Source organism: Nannobrachium achirus (assembly GCF_963921795.1).
Source record: "Nannobrachium achirus genome assembly, chromosome: 11".
NCBI classification, from domain to species: Eukaryota; Metazoa; Chordata; class Actinopteri; order Myctophiformes; family Myctophidae; genus Nannobrachium; species Nannobrachium achirus.
Window position 1 is genome coordinate 34449353 of NC_137820.1, and position 17078 is coordinate 34466430.

The following is a 17078-nucleotide window of genomic DNA, read 5'->3' on the forward strand; positions in this document are numbered from 1 at the left end:
CACTGCATCCCCAGGATGCATACAACTCTATCCTTCCTACTATCAGTCATTTCGCTGCATGTTTGTAAGTCCATGCTTCTGTCCTCTATTAACTATATACAAGTAGCTATTTGCCACTATTTGTTTACATTTTTGATGTTTCCACCGTTGATACATAATGCGTGTGTCGTTGCGGGACCCATAACATTATTTTGGGACCCATTTGAATGACCACCTGTGGGTCCCGGCCCGGGACCCATTACATTGAAAACCTAGCAACATCACTGAGCCTAAATGCCTTCTTGTTACTGTCAGTTATGTCCTTAATGATTATTCTACAGCTTCTTCGATTAATCAAAGTGTGTTCTCCTATATACAAGTACGACTAAATCAATTAGTCTGATTAAAAGTGCTGTTTTATACTTGGTAGTCTAACCGCGTGGGAGGAAAAATACCCAAAGTAGCTGATCTACAAGGTCAGTACGCACCGCAACAGTATACTATGAAACCATTTACGATTGCCTGTTTTTAATGTAATATAATTGATTAAATTGATCAGTTTGAAAATAACTAATGCACCCCCCACAATGCTGCCACCCACAGGCATGGCACAAGTGATGTACGATGGGATGTCGAGCTGTTGTGAGGACAGCAGCAGTGACAACGACAGCTCGGACGAAGGTCACTTTAAATTCACCGGCAGCGTTCAGAGTCCCAGCATCTCGTGCCGGACCCCCAGGGTCCAGAGGCACCGCAGCAGGAGGAACAGCAGCGCTGCAGAGCCCCCCAGTCCCATCCCCTACGCAGCCTGGAGGAAACTGAGGCTCTGTGACTCTCCCAACACACCCAAGGTCAGTGGTGCTGGACAGATGGCTCAACCACTCCCCAGTACTTGAGTCAAACTCCTGGTCAAATATGAGTCAACTAGTTGCTCAGTCAGTCACGTTTTGAGCTTGAGTTAAAGTAATTCTCTTTCCTTTTTAATACTTAGAATAAGTAATGAAAATAGCAAAGCTGTTTTTAGAAATTTAGAAATGTTCCAAACAATATTTTCACTATGCACAAGTGGTTATAATGCATTTTTGTAAGTCTGGGGTCCCTTAGAAATGTAGTGAAGTCAAAACAAAAGTACACATTTGTCAACGAAATGTAGTGTAGTGAAAATGATAACGTGCCAAAGAACCAAAATGCTCAAGTAAAGTACAGATACTCAAACAAGGTACTTGGGTGCAGTCCTCAAGTACATGTACTTGTGCGTTACTGTCCGCCAGGGATACATGTGTACTTCCTCCATGTCTCCTGTTAGAGCCTGTTGTGTAAGTCGTCTGAGCCGTGCTCCAGCATTAAGAGTCAGACGGGTCGCAGTCAACGAGCCCTGCGCTTTGGGAGTCGCAGCCGTGCGCCCTCGGTCAACGTGAACCCCTTCACCCCGGACACCGTTCGCAGGAGCGAGCACTACAAGAGGAAGAGTTGTAGGATTGATGAGGACTATGTTGGCTACGAGCACAGGTAAAACCACTAATGACTACTAACTACTACTTTAAAAGCACTTTCAAGTTCAACCTTTTTTGGGCACTTCATAATAGGTGAAAATGGTCACATAGTCAATGTTTTTAAAATGGTGAAAATAGTCCATCTAAAATCAAAGCAACACTATTGCCACTATTCATTTATACGATGAAGTATATGGCTTGTGGTTAAAGGAGCAGTTCACCCCCAAAATGTATTTTTTTTTTCTATCGATTACTCACACCATGGATTCAATAATATTTGTTTGTTTTTATCGCATTCCGAAGCCAATAATTTGAGGAGACTCTTTGTAGGCCCATTGCTTCCGGTTGTAGACCCAAATGCATTTCGGTCTCCGTCTGAAATCAATGGGGGTACATTTATTATAATCAAATTATTTGTTTTTGACGCATTCCCAAGCCTTAGGAATGCGATAAAAAACAAATATTATTGAACTCAAGTCTCCATGGGATGAGTAATCTATACTATAGGAAAAGAAAGGTGTGTGTGTGTGTGTGTGTGTGTGTGTGTGTGTGTGTGTGTCAAATAATAAACACCATATTTGTTTATGTCCAGGAGGGTTTATTTTAATTTCCTGTCTCACGTTTCCTTTTATTAGCTGAGATATCCTGACTGACTAACACTATTCTATTCAGAGTGTAACAGGTTGTGTGTGGGCTGTGCAGCCTGGCATGTTAACTGTTACTTTGTTCTCTGTCAGAATGAAACACAGCCTCACGTCATCTGAGGATGAAGAAGAAGCATATCTACCACCAAAGGTATGCGTTTTTATGCCGTGGTTGTGAAGGTTACTGTCAATAAATGACTTTCTAATAATAATAACATCTCGGATGTATAGCACTTTTATTTGTACATAGTCGCTTAATCTAGGTAGGGAGTTTCAAGAGATGACTTTGCAAACTGATCTCGCAAACAGTGTGCCCATATTCTTGGCCACTCTGTCCCTATAGAGCCCAGGACCTAGGCTAATGTAGAATACATTTGTTCACACTGTATATTCTATAAGTTTTAATCTATTTAACGTAAGCCTTTTTTAAATAATAATTCTTATAATGGAAGTTGTTATAAGGATTGGCCAATATGGATTGGCCTTGGCCATATTTGGGCATGGATGACATCACCAGCTAAACTCTTTTCAGAGCCAGGCTGTGTTAATTTATAAAGAAGTGAATAATGGCTGTTGAATCGGCCTGAAACTGTGCCCCAAGTATGGTGTCACACATCATAGATGACTGGCTTCACAGCCTGGCCACATGGAGTCTGAGATCCATGTGAAGACACGTCATTATTAAACGCTGCTAGGCACTGCCGAAGTTGTGTTCTTTTTGACCATGCCGAGGCTGAGAAAAGGTTTGGGTTCGGTTATAACATTTGAGAGGGGTACAATCATACTCTGACCGTTAAGAGTATGATTGTTCCCCTCTCAAATGCACGCATCCAATTAATTCAATCATTAGGCTTTGTCCATTGATTGCCTCCAGAGTTCCACTCTTGTCCAACACTGAAATGGATTATTGATATTTTGTCATTTAGTCTAACTTACTGGGATCCTCTAAAGGGAAAGTTGGATGCTTCACAAAGTACTTTGCTAGGCATTGTTCCTCTGAGGACATAATAATTAGCCTTACAATCAAACTGATGCCTACTCCATAATTATTATTTTTGTCATAAAGATAAAGATCTTTTTGTGTGTTTGTCTGGCAGAGGCAGGCTGTCGAGGAGTTCATGCTGTCGCGCTACGAGAGCGAGTTCCTGGAGCTGGAGCGCATCGGCACGGGGGAGTTTGGTGCCGTGAACAAGTGTGTCAAGAGGCTGGATGGATGCTTGTACGCCATTAAGCGCTCTCGTAGGCCCCTTGCAGGATCTACCAATGAGTAAGTAAAGTACATGGACCACTCACTATGTACATGATATCTTCATGTGACACCCTCTTTCATAAAGAAATAAAGCTTGATTTATACTTACCCGCACACCAAAAACAGGTCTAGTGTATGTTAATTTGCTATAAAGTGGCAAGTAAGTGCATAATTTATAGTATAAATAAATTAAGTATTTTTTATGAGTAATATTAGTTTTACATTGCATTTTTTTGCAGTACTTTGTGGTGCATTGACATTAGGTATTTAGTTGAAATGGTTGCTTTTTCCTTCTCAGACAGTTGGCCTTAAAGGAGGTGTATGCTCACGCAGTCCTCGGACATCATCCACATGTTGTCCGCTACTATTCGGCGTGGGCTGAAGAGGACCATATGATTATTCAGAATGAATACTGTGATGGTAAGTTCACAGGTTCACATGAGAAGATAAATGGTTGCTTTTCCACTGCATGGCAATGGTTGGACTCGCCTTGTTTATTTTTTCCTCGCAAATGGCATTCAAGAATATATTTATTTCTTCTGTGGAGTCCAACAAAAGCCTTAACATTTTAAGTGAGAAATGGGCCATGCAGTTGCTCAGTATTGATTCATTTCGCATTTACAATTTACTATTCTATACTATATTATACTGGGGGGAACATCCATCGAAAATAGCCAATGTAAAAACGTACAATCAATGTGACGTGTAGCCCTGGGCGACTACGGTCAACCAAGTATAGATTTGAACTGGTTCAAGGTTTAACAATATTTGGGAGCAGTATAAGGGTGTCCATAATGAAGCAATGACACTATTGATGATTCTCTCTCTAACCATTGGGTAGTCTGCAGTGTCTTCACGTCACATTTTGGTATGGCCTCGGATCGCTCGCAACCTCAATGGGTACGGTGATGCCAAAAAGTACCACTTTCGCCTAATGGAAAACCAAAAAGGCGAGTTAAGTTGAGCCATGATGAGGAAAAGCGCCGAATGTTCTTTTGGTCTTTGTGTTGAGGGTGGACCGAATTTAAGTTCTACTATTGAAACATCCTCATGCAATGCAGGCGGCAGTCTCCTTGACGCCATCGCGAAGAAGGAGCTGCAGGGTGAGCTGTTCTCGGAGGCAGAGTTGAAGGACCTGCTGCTGCAAGTCTCAATGGGTCTAAAGTTCATCCATAGTTCAGGCCTTGTACACCTGGACATCAAACCCAGTGAGTATTTGTTCACACAAGCCTTCCCCCTCACTCAGTCACTTATGCATTATTTGCCCATGTACATACATGCAGTACAGTACTCACTGGCAGTGGTGGATTTTCTTTTCAGGGCGGACGGTCATTTATTGACGGCGTGCGCGACTCTAGAGGCTATTTAGAAGGAACAGATCTCAGCAGATCTAATGGTGGGAAAACAAAAACGATGTTTTATAGTCTTAATTACATTTGCATTGTTACTTAAGATTTTATTTTCTAGTTTCATTGAATTCAATTAGAAAATACAGCGCTGCTAGTAGACTAGAGAAACAAAGTTTGCTTTGAACGGATCTCAAACAGTAGCCTACATACCACATAATGGAGCCATGTATGATATGCATGCAGTCACCACTGAACACCTACAGTGGGTGTAGTATCCATATGAATAGGGTACTTGGGCTTGTGAATCTAGGGGGGATGCGCTGCAGACCACTCACTGGTAAACCTGGTGAACTTGTTATGCAAATATAGCCATTTCATTATAGGATATTATGTCGCGTCGTCACTCGAATCTATGGGGATGCGTTCTAGCATGCACAGCACTGTTCCATGCCGTCCGTGAGCGTGCATGTGGGAAATATATTGGCCACACGGTGTCCGGTCACGTCCGGCCTCGAAAGCACTACTGCTCACTGGTTCTCAAAGTGGGGTCCGACGAACCCCAGGGGTGCTTGGGAGCGTTCTAGGGAGTGGGAAAAATAGGAACCGTTTAAAGCTGCACTATGTAACTTAGCTTTTCTACCCCAGATTTGACATTCTGACATTTTAACATTTTAACCATTGAGCTAATAGAGCCTGCCTGCTTGCTCAGGGGATAAATTGAATCTCGACCATAGGGTCAAAATTCATTTTAGATCTCGTGTCTAGGTGAGACATGACCATTGACCCGATCTCAATAGAATAGCAGGAGACAAAATAGTACAATCACCCTCTTAGTTATATTGTATGGTGGAGTATTGCATACTCCTCCATACAGATTGGACAAAATAAAAATGTATTCATTGGAAAAGAAAATGTACATAGTGCTGCGTTAAACACTTCATTGTCCAGCTGTTTTAGAAACTATTCTACAAATACAAATCTTCTCTTATGGAGGTTCCTGGCACAACATATTTGCAAATGAGGGTTCCCTGACATGAAAATCTAACAGTACAATACGAATGCCTTATGCAACTCCCTGGCGTTTTGCAGGCAACATCTTCATCTGCCAGCGGACCAGCTTGAACGCAGGAGGCGGGGGGGAGAGCGAGGAGGAAGAGGAAGAACATGGAAGTTCGTCAACCGGCGTCATTTACAAAATAGGTTCGTCACATCGCACAATAACACATCCAGAAAATTGCGCATTAAAATCATTTGCGAGCGTTGCCACAGGCCAGCATTAACTTGTCATCGTTTGGTGTGTGACATCGCCCCGCAGGTGACTTGGGTCATGTTACGTCAATCAGCAGCCCTCAGGTAGAGGAGGGGGACAGTCGCTTCCTGGCCAACGAAGTCCTGCATGAGGTGAAGTGCTCTTGGTATTTATAAAACATGATGCGATCCCTGGGTGTCCAGGGACCCCCAGGTGTCCTTGAGGGGGTTCCAGGGGGTCCCCAGCAAAATGAGGAGAAATGCCCCAACACTTAAGCCCCATAATAGTTGCTATTTTCAGAAGAATTTCACCAATCTTGACTAATCCACATTATTACTCTTATGGGAGTCCCTGGCACAAAATCTTCAAATATGGCCTAATACATAGTATGACTTTTGGGGGGTCCAGGACATGGACATTTCTGAGAACCACTAACTGACCCATGTCCTCCCATGGCTGTGTTGTGCAGGATTTCAGTAATCTCCCCAAAGCAGATATCTTCTCCCTGGGGCTCACGGTTCTGCTGGCCATCGGGGCCCCTCCTCTGCCCCAGAACGGAGACGAGTGGCACAGCCTCAGGCAGGGTCAGCTCCCTCGCCTCCCACAGGAGCTCTCCCCGGCTTTCACCAGCCTACTTCAGGTATATCATAATAATATATTTGATTTGTAACGCACTTTACTTTTTCACCAAAAGAAAGTGGTTAAAACAAGCAGCAGTCTTGTCGGCCACACTATGCTTTTCCTTTTTATCCAGCTCTGCAAATGATTTGTATCGACCTGAAAATAATTTAGATGTTATTGGTTATGATGGTTTTGTGAGCTTGTAGATTGATTATTATGACGAAGGCATTGTTATGTTATGAAAAAAAAAGGAAAAAGTTAAAATACGATTTATTATTATTATTTTTTTTAACTGAACTGAATTGCCTTTGTGTGTCAGTTGTTGTTGGATCCTGATCCCAACGCGCGGCCCTCTGCCTCAGCACTGTGCAAACACCCAGTCCTGAGGGGGGAGAGCACCGAGACCGGAAGACTGGCTGCTCAGCTACGCAGGGAGCTCAACGTGGAGAAGTTCAGGACCGCCATGTTGGAGAAGTGAGGACAATTCCTGCAGCATCTGCCCTTCTTCCATTCCGAGCCCAGATAGTTTGAACTAACAATCAGTTATTGATCAGTTATTTGTTGAAATTCCCTCCTTGGTTCTCGCATACGAACACAACAAAAAGAAGCATGTCTGTATCTTTTAGCAACTATAGTCGAATAAGCTTAACCCTCTCTACCATCACCGCCCTGTTATACTCTATAATATACTGTAATATGATCAGAAAAATAAAAAACAAGTGCATTTATCAGACACTCTTAACCAGAGCGACCTATAAGCAAGGTAAACGCACATAAACACTTTTATTTAACAGATGCATCATTTGTGCCCTCAGGGAGCTTGAGGAGGCCCGGTTGGCGGTGAAGTCTCCACATCCGACCCGTCTCAACTGGCATCCTGAGCTGCAGCTACCCGCTAACGGAGGCTCACTGAAAACGGGAAGGACCAGGCTGATTGGTCGGAGCTTCGCCCGCTCCATGAGCTTTGGTTGTCCGGGATATGGAGTCTGATGTGTCATTGCCAGGCCTCTGTGGCCGTCCATCACTGTTGATTGATGTCACATCTCTTCAGCCATTTTGTGATGGTTGATTATACAGCCATTGTAAATATCACAAACGCGTCGCATTGCAACGCTTTGTCAGCTTTGTAGATCAGCTATTTTTTTTGCATTTTTATCCTGAAACGTACTTTTTGGACAGCGGTGATGTACGCTTTATATTTTTCAGCGCCCAAGTGCCTTTAACCCATGAGGAAACACTATACTGTACCTCCAGCCGTTATTTTTATAGGAAAGCCTTTTGGACGTCCTGATTTAAAATGTCTACTTGTGAAGCCCGATTGAATACTTATCATACCGTAAATATAGCCGATCTACAAGCTCACCCCCTTTCACATCCATGAGACGTTGGGTTTGTTGGTCTGATATTTTAGTATAAATTAGATTAGTGGCATTATGTGAGCCATCATTTAGAAGGTGCAGAGACACAGGAATATTGCCTGTTATCACAGATTTTATTTGTATTTTACTTTGCAAATAAAACATTTTTTTAAACATTTTAATAACTGTTCTTCATCACTTGGGTAGGACTTGCTAGTCTTTATTTATTTGTGTCTTTTAAAGGTTGATGCTGAAATCTGAATGTCAAATGTAAGCCGTCTTAAAGGCAGCCTGCAGTCCATACCGTAGGTTTAGATTGTGAATTAATTGCTAAAGTAATTGTGTTCTGTCTGCAAATCAAAATATAAATAGTCAAACGTTCAGATTTTTTTTGACTGATTCATTACTGAGCCTAACTGTATACAGAAATGTATAGAAATACACGTAGTACACCTTTTAAAAATCAGACCAGGATTCAGGGCTGGACTGGGACAAAACGATCGTCCCTGGTCATTTTGACTGGGACCAGCCCACCACTATCGGACTATGACCCTCTCAAGAACGGATGAAGTGCCGCGCAACTCAAATGAAAAGGAACAAAACAGAGAGGGTGCCATTTGAAGCGTTTAGGTTCATTGTGTTCCTCACACTCAACACACCCTGGAATGAATGGAAGTAGGTTTCTTCTCCATCCCAGAAGGATTTGCCTCCTTGAAGGAACAAAGCACAGGAAAGTACAGTTCAATACAAGGTCTGCAAAGAGGATTTGAAATCCAAGAAAGCCAATGGATTGTTTCCAGTGGGGTGCTTTGTACTCAATTCATAGATAAATTCATCAATTCTCAAACTTTTTCATGATGAGGACCCAAATTAATATGTATTTTGTTACAGATCCCCATCTGAATTTTCTTTGTGCCTGGGACCCCCAGAAGAAATGTTTTTAAAAGAAATGCAAAATTATGTTTTCAACATGTTTTGTGGTTAAACCCCCACCCCCAAGGACCCCCACTAGCTTACGTTCCATGTTCTGACAAGGACAAGTCTAAGATGTACACATCATCAGGGGTGTTGACATATCCTCCAAAGATGATTATACTATCTCCCACCATGCAACAGCACATCCCATATGCTGACCACGGGCCTTTCCCCATAGGCTCAACCTTCTTCCATGAGAAGGTCTCTGGATTGAATTTCCACACATCACTGAAGGTCTGGTCCCAACTGCGACCCCCAAATATGTACAGCTCTCCATTGTAGGCAAAGGCTGAATGATCCCAGCGTCCTTCTGGAAGAAGCTGTGCGGAGGGTGTGCTCAGCCAGCTGTTGGTCTCTGTGTCAAACACTCTGATGTTGTTGTAGCACTCACCCTGGTCTCCTTCACCTCCAAATACAAACATCTTTGTCCCGAGGATGGTGGCAGAGTGACCTCTTGAAGCAGGCGGCAGAGTGCCAATGGCGTTAATTAAAGACCAGACCATGGTGGTGGTGTCCAGCTTGTAGATGTCATTAGTGTACCTAGCCAGCTGCTGTGTACATCCGCCGAAGACATGCATGACCTTCCCCAAGACACAGGCTGAGTGGTTCCTCCTGGCCCCTGGAACAGTCCCGGACATCTTGGGCTTTAACCATCTATGAGTGTTGACATCAAATGTATAAAGCACATTGCTGTAAGGACACCCTCCCCAGAGGTAGACAACGACATCTATCCACACAGCTGTGTGGCCAGAGCGCTTGGGGGGAACCTCAAGGGGAAGTTCTCCTCTTCCAGTTGTCACTGGGGGCAACTCCACCCAGCGTAAAGACACTGTGTTGAAGATGTGCACAATCTGATCACTGTGACCTCCAAAGAAGAACACCTTTTCCCCCACGGCCACAGCAACATGACCATCAGTCTTTGGTCTTTTGTCTTTGATTACAGACCAGTGCAGCATCTCTCTCTCTCTGCATGTGAGAAACCCACCTTCAGTGGTATATCCCTGGATCTCTGGATGTTTGTTGATATCTCTTTGTCGACTTCTCTGCCTTATAGGCCGAAGTTGTGTGTGACATCACACAAAACAAATTGTGCTGCCAAGCAATGCCGATTTGTGCAGGTATTCCTATATTGGCACACATGATTTCTCTCTTAAATCACTGTCGTTTCTGAATTTAGGGTCCAAATGGACACTTGTAGTTCTGTATCTCTGAGGCGCGCCACACACATATGCGTGAAACATCTTCTCCGTATCGTCTGAGAATGGCCACTGGGGGCGCCATACTAATGCATTGTCAATGGAATGTTTGGTGTTTTGTCGTTGCCGTGTCTCTTAGGCGCGCCACACACATTTGCGACAGCTATCGTGTCAGAAAGAGGGGGGGAGGGGGAGGTCCAATGCATTGTCAATGGAAGGTTGTTTGGTGTTTTGTCGTTGCCGTGTCTCAAGCTAGCCTAGCTAGCTTGAGACACGGCAACGACAAAAAACCAAACAACCTTGCATTGACAATGCATTAGTACGGCGCCCCCAGTGGCTATTCTCAGACGATGTTTCACGCATATGTGTGAGTCCAGCCTTAGCCAAAAGACAGACTGTGGTTGAGCTAGAGACACGGCAACGACAAAAAACCAAACAACCTTCCATTGACAATGCATTAGTACGGCGCCCCCAGTGGCCATTCTCAGACGATACGGAGAAGATGTTTCACGCATATGTGTGAGTCCAGCCTGATTGTATCATGGACCACCGAGGACTTTACATTGTAGATTCGGGTCCCAGAGATTAAATACAAATCACACCTATTTGGAAATGAGCGGTGCTATCTTGTTATTTATTATGAGTTCATTTCATTGAGTGTCCTGCGAAGCTTGGCCAATGTGACGCTGGGCGTACAGCATAGTTTAGTTTATTTATCTCGGTCCGTACAAACAACAATAATAATAATAATACAGAGTACATAGTGGTAATAAATAACTGTTGACCGAAAAGGATTGGGCTGAAGTCGATCGAAGTTTATTATGCCCACCCTGTTGATTACTTTAAACAAACAAATGTTTATAGACAAAGAGCAAAACGATAGATTTGAAAACACATGAACTTATCTATTTGTCTTGCATATAGGGAAGAAAATAGGCCACCCTTCAGACCCTGGAAGCGTGGGCTGGGGCATACAACAAACTTTGAGCGCTTTGAACCAAAATGAAGGCCACGCTTCAGAGCCCGGACAAAGCCAGATGTTGGACCTTAGCTCCTTCCAGTAGTCAAAAATGTTTGATATGTATTAGTCTGTGGATTAATTAATGCATGGGGGCGTCCTTGAAATCAAAGTGGTTGAGAATCGCTAAACTAAACTTTACTGGAAACCCAATCTGCACAGTTAAGTCCTCAATATTTATTTATCTCAGCGGTGTACACGCCCTACCTCTCTCCCTCTTTTCTGTCTGTGTGGTGATGTGATGACAATGTTTTGGTGGTGTGCATGAGTGAAAAGCTTATGAAATCGTCACTGTCCTTATATGTCAACTCTACTATTCCTCCAGGCTCCATCAATCCACTACAAAGCTGTTTAGCCTACTTACTAAGTGCTGTGGACAAACTTGCTGTTACCAACTCCCTGGTGATCAGAGGTAGCTGTGGAGTAGCCTATGTGGTTCTCAAACTGTTTTAATTTCAACAACCCTCATAACTGAGATTTACTGACCTGTACTAAGGGTCCATTTGAAATCACCTCAATAAACCCAGAGAGTCCCTGGACCCCACTTTGAGAAACAGTGTATTGTCTAATGCACTGACCTCTATTATGCTGAAAATGTATACTGGAACCAAATGGACCTGTAAGGGTGCATTTGTTTCAGTGTTATACTGTTTGTAATGGTCAATGTTGATTATAGCTAGTTCTGGGTATCCATATTGGAACCCATGCAAGTAAATGTAAGTCATATCAAATTATTTAAAATGTGAGTAGGCTACACAAGTGTGTAAATTCAAGTAAAATATTGCATGTTATGTTTGAAAAGGACAGCAAAGATCTCCAACAGTCAGGCTCGAGAGACTACCACACTCCAGGGTATTAAAAACTAGAATTGACATTTTAGTTGAAATAAAAAGTATCTTCTTTGTGTGTTAATAAGAAAACTAAAATCTTAGAGAAATATCCACTGAAATAAAAAAAAATAGAAAGAAATAATAAACCTATGAAATAAAAAATGCTAAATTATAATAACCTAATAAGTAATAAGTCACACTCCAGTCCAGTTGGTGTCGGTAGTGCACCTAAGCTGCTCCGCTGAAAAACAAACTCCAAAGAAGATGAACCTCGCGTCACCAGGTGCTGGGGGTGCTGGGTTCTATTTGCTGTTCGGTGTTCACATCCGGTCTAAGGCCCGCCTACTGTATCCGTTAATTCCACTCACACAAACATACAGGTAATTACGCACAGAGGCCGTTTCCGTATCCGTCCTTTGCGAACTGCAAAGTGACTAAGCGAGTTAAAACAGCAGCACTCCAGTTTGGAGAAGAACTTGAGGGGCTTTCCAGCGGGGTTTTATCAGAAGCTACAGATCAAGACAAGATACTGCTCATACAGCAGTGTCTCATGATGACACACGTCTCATTTATGACATTTATCAAATAGCACACAAGAAAATAACAACTTTTCGTTACTTTTCAGTTCGTATTATTGTTTTCTTTTTGAACTATTCTTGTCCTACACATGCGCAGTCCGTCGTGTGGCGTGCATGCTGGAGAGGACCGCTAGTTTACAATAGTTTATTGTTGTTTACAGAGGCCTGTTTAATAATCATCACACCAAGGCTCAAGTTGTGCACAAAGCTGACCAACTGAGGGTGAGTTTGATTTATTGATGAGGAATTGAGCTCAAGCCAGCTTAGTGGCTAACAATGGAACTTTTAGGGCTGCAACTAAACTATTGATTTGATTGTTATGATTTTTATTTTATTTTTTTTATGATAGAAGTTCATAGAACTAAGTACATTCGATTTAAGTACTGTACTTCAGTACAATTGTTTAGGTATTTTTTACTTTACTGGAGTATTTCTGGACTTTTACTTATACTCCATACATCCCAGAGGAAAATATTGTACTTTTACTCCACTACAATTATATGAAAACCTTATTTACTTTGTAGATTTTGATTATTATTACAAAACACACTGTGACCATGCCACTTCAGAATTATCAGAAAGCCCTATCGGCCTGAAAATAGCAGATCTACAAGCTCACAATGCCGCCTTACGATGCATTCTGTACAATGACTGCTTTTACTTTTGTTACTTTAAGTACATTTTCATACCAATACTTTTGTACTTTCACTCAAGTACAGTTTGAATTCCCGAATTTTTAAATTTGTTGTAACAGAGTATGTCTACCTTTCAGTGACACTGCAGCAGGTTTCAGTTTGAACAAGTTAAAGAGAAACTATAGCAGCATTTAACCACTTGACTAAGTCTAGTGAATCATACACTGTTGTTGATTCCACCTCGTCATGATCATTTCATTGATAATTTCAGAAGCACACAATGGACTACCCCGGCCATGCAGCGGTGGGAGTTTCAAACGTTCCCCTGGTGCTGCTGTCCTTTCTTCAACAGAACACGCCAAGCTGTGTCAATGTGGACTTCATCCATGAGCTGGACACACTGAACAGAGAGCTCAGTCTCAGCCGCTGTAACTCCAACCCCATCACGTCTAATGGCCACAGCAGGAATGACCACCGCCACCATGAGGACGGGGAGCTGCAAACTGATGGCCACTTCCCCTGCATCATCACAGGACCTCCTGGAGTCCAACTGGGATGGCCTAATGGTGAGTTGGGATGTCCTATCCTAGTGGTTCTCAAACTTTTACATGTCAAGGTCTTCCCTTAACTCTGACAGTGTACGGGTTCATTTGGTTCCATTTGTACACTTGTCAGAGTTACAGACTTGTAATGGTCAATTTAGACCCCCCATAAAGGAACCTAGAGATTCCCTGGAATCCACTTTGAGAAACACTGTTCTATTCTATATTATGTCACTCTGACATAACCAGAAACAAACCTGATAAGCCCATATATAGGCAGGACCACGGCCACGTCAGACGTCACTCTGACTCAGACGTACGCCCATATAGGCATGTCACTATGACTAAGATATATTATCATAAACAAACCCATATATGGGATGGGAGATCCGGTTTTGCCAAAGCCATAGATCCGACGATGCCCATAAATATGGGCATGCCAATATACAGGGTATGGCCATATACTAATGACATCAGGGATCTCCATATACGGCCATAAAAGGCACAAGGACTGATGGATACAGAAAATTCCATATATGGGCATAAGGGACATTAGACGGACACATACAGAGATCTCCATATGGGCACAGACAGACGGGCACAACCGAGGTACTCTGACAAAGCCCCCCTATGATCACTAATTTCGGCCCGAATCTCTACATATAGTCCCAATAACGGTATTGCAACGTGTATGATAAACATATTTGGCTATATGACACAATTTTCACATCCATTGCTGTAAGGAGTGGCAGTATATCAACAACTGTGGGTTTAAATCTTTTCACAAAATGTGTAGTAAGCATTAAGCTTTTCTTATTTTAATATTTGATCCTCCTGTTGGTTCTGACAGGGAACATGCAGGCCAAAGTAAACACTCACCTTCACACAAATGAGAGGGATATGTTTATGTGTTGATGTGCAAACCAGATTTAACTTGATAGCAGGAAGTTGTAGAAGTTAGCAGAACTTGGAATTTCTTCAAACCCTGTTTGTGGTTTATTTGAGACATTTCCGAATCGGTTGATTGTTATTTGTTTTTCTCTCCTTCTGTCTGACACCTGCTGTACCACACATACTGTATGCTACAGTTCATTCTGCATTACAAAAAACTGAGTGTTTTGCTTCTGAATGTATTGATATTCATTTTAATAAATAATAACACATTTTATATATATATATTTTTTATATATAGTGCCCTGACATGGGAACAAAATTCGTTTTCTAGGCACCTTTTCTTGGTTCACCATACAGCCTATAAAGTTTTACCGTATTTGTCACTTACAGCAAATGTTGGTGCAGCATGTCCACAGCCCTGTGCAACAACAGCAGCATGAAATACAGACTTGGCGTAGGACAAAGAAACATCAAACAAACGTCTTAATTCAAAGTGAGTTTATTCAGACCCATGTGTTGTCCTTGTAGTGAACTTTGAAGAAGCAGAGGCCAGGATGATCGCTGCAGAGCTGAGAGACATCGCTGACCAGCTTGAACATGACGTGGTTTTACAAGCTACCAACAACCTGGCCCGGAAACTGCTAAACTCCCCTGTCAACGTGAGTCTGCCACGAGAAACTTGAATATTGTTGTTCATGCTCATTGCCAACTTTAAGATATGACATATAGTCAATAGTCATTTGTTTGAGCTGTGTACGACCAGCTTATTCTCAAATATATTGTAACATATAAGCTTATTCATACAGGTGCAAAATGTCGATGTGGCATGTCCATAGCACTGTCTCTGTGTGGTGATGTGATTACAATGTTTTTGGGGTGTGTGATTCACTATAAAATTTAAACAGTTTTCTTCTGTATGACTGAAGTCTTTTATGTCTTTATTTCTTCCAATTCATTGGAGAAATAGGATGCCTATTAGAAACCCCCCAAACTACTTATAGTGGTGGTGGGTGTTTTTCCATTCAACAACATGCTGTATTTGTGGTGAACAGTACTGAACTTACCTCATGTGTCACTTTCTCTTTTGTGGAAGCAGCAGTGGAAAAACTACCTTACCCTGGAAGTGGAGTGGGTTGTGAAGCGCGGCCTGGAGCTTCACCTCCAGCAGCTGCCTCAGGAGCGCATCATCGTGGCTCTCACGCTCACATTGGTGAAGGGCGTGTGCAGCCAGACCCCATGGCTGCTGAGGAGCCTGTTCAACACCGCAGTGCAGTACATCTCTGCTGCCATGGACAGACGATGACTTTTGAGCTACAGCAGTACTGTGGTTCTCAAACTTTTCATCTCTGAGTGTACCAATGGTTCCATTTATACATTCTTGAGTTAGAGACCTTTAAGGGTCCATTTGGAACCCCCATGAAGGATCCCTGGACCCCACTTTGAGAACCACTGAGCCACAGAGCCTGATGAAACAAACTTCAGACTTGTGCACCAAGAATAAAAGCATTGAAGCAGGTTCTTCATATCAAAAATAACTGTGAGAGTTTGTTTTGGCTCATTCTTAGCAACACGTTTACCTCTGTCTTATGAATGATACAGGTACGAATACGATGGCCTCTGTTTAGTTTTCTTTTTCAGTTACACTAGTTCTGAATTGTAGTTTGACAAAATGAGCCTTTCTTATCCCTAGTGAATCTTTTGGGATGTGATACAACTTTATGCTTTGTTCTTAAATGTTTGGCACTGGCCAAATAAGCCAGCTTTGCTTGGGCATACTCAGGACAGAAAGGCTATACCGCTCCACTGCCTGTGGGCTTTAATGTATTCATGCTTATTTACCTTTGCTTAAAGTGTCAGCATTTATTTTTATATACCTAATGGAGTACATTGTACTGTTCCCTTATTGGTCAATGATTGTACTGTTCCCTTATTGGTCAATGATTGGTGCATTCATTGTTCACTATACTTTAATTGTATGTTTCACTAACACATTTGTTAAATTAATGTTTATATGAATTTGTACCTCATGTGGCTTACTTGAATTGAAATGTTTTCTTTGTTGTCTTACACATTTGCAAAGTGGAAAATAAATGTTGCAAAGGGAAAATAAATGTTGATTCAGTCCACTGTACATTATGACAACAAACCACCACAGACAGGCTCTTTTAAGTTGTAATTATTTATTCTGATCTCAAACTGGATCATAGCAACCTTGGTACAAACTGCCATGCTGGAGCTCCCTTTCCATATTGCTTTAGTTTCAAATTACAGTTTCCCTTTGTACTCAAACAAATGCTCAGACAGCATTACCTTGGAACACTGGCATAAATACTAGAACCCTTTTTAGATTGCAATGCCATGGAAGCGTAGCTATCCCTTATTTTCAAAAATATTCTTACCCGAAGCCGTTTAACATGGTGTCGTTTTGGTCGAACAGCAGCAGTGAGGGAGATTCTTATCGTTTGGCT

The 17078-nt window shown here is 42.3% G+C and overlaps 2 protein-coding genes across 2 annotated transcripts; both read left to right on the top strand.

Annotated features, from left to right (window-relative positions):
* Window positions 1-1354: 1354 nt before the first annotated feature.
* wee2 (WEE2 oocyte meiosis inhibiting kinase) lies at window positions 1355-7574 on the top strand (the record flags this gene model as incomplete). The annotated part of the gene is made up of 10 exons (XM_080736391.1): window positions 1355-1488; window positions 2210-2267; window positions 3214-3383; window positions 3664-3785; window positions 4427-4573; window positions 5804-5914; window positions 6030-6115; window positions 6433-6603; window positions 6904-7058; window positions 7400-7574. The coding sequence occupies exons 2-10, from the start codon at window positions 2211-2213 to the stop codon at window positions 7572-7574; spliced, it is 1194 nt and encodes a 397-aa protein (XP_080592517.1). The 5' UTR covers window positions 1355-1488; window position 2210.
* Window positions 7575-12496: 4922 nt separating this feature from the next.
* On the top strand, window positions 12497-16595 carry bida (BH3 interacting domain death agonist). Its single transcript, XM_080737514.1, has 4 exons — window positions 12497-12761; window positions 13446-13740; window positions 15139-15269; window positions 15707-16595. Exons 2-4 carry the CDS (start codon window positions 13455-13457, stop codon window positions 15911-15913), a joined length of 624 nt encoding a protein of 207 aa, XP_080593640.1. The 5' UTR covers window positions 12497-12761; window positions 13446-13454; the 3' UTR covers window positions 15914-16595.
* Window positions 16596-17078: the final 483 nt, after the last annotated feature.

Excerpts from the sequence above, each read along its gene's own strand:
- bida (XM_080737514.1), top strand. The coding sequence starts at position 13,455 with ATGGACTACCCCGGCCATGCAGCGGTGGGAGTTTCAAACGTTCCCCTG. Across the intron at positions 13,741-15,138 it reads CCAACTGGGATGGCCTAATG|TGAACTTTGAAGAAGCAGAG; the intron begins GTGAGTTGGGAT and ends TTGTCCTTGTAG. Across the intron at positions 15,270-15,706 it reads TGCTAAACTCCCCTGTCAAC|CAGTGGAAAAACTACCTTAC; the intron begins GTGAGTCTGCCA and ends TTGTGGAAGCAG.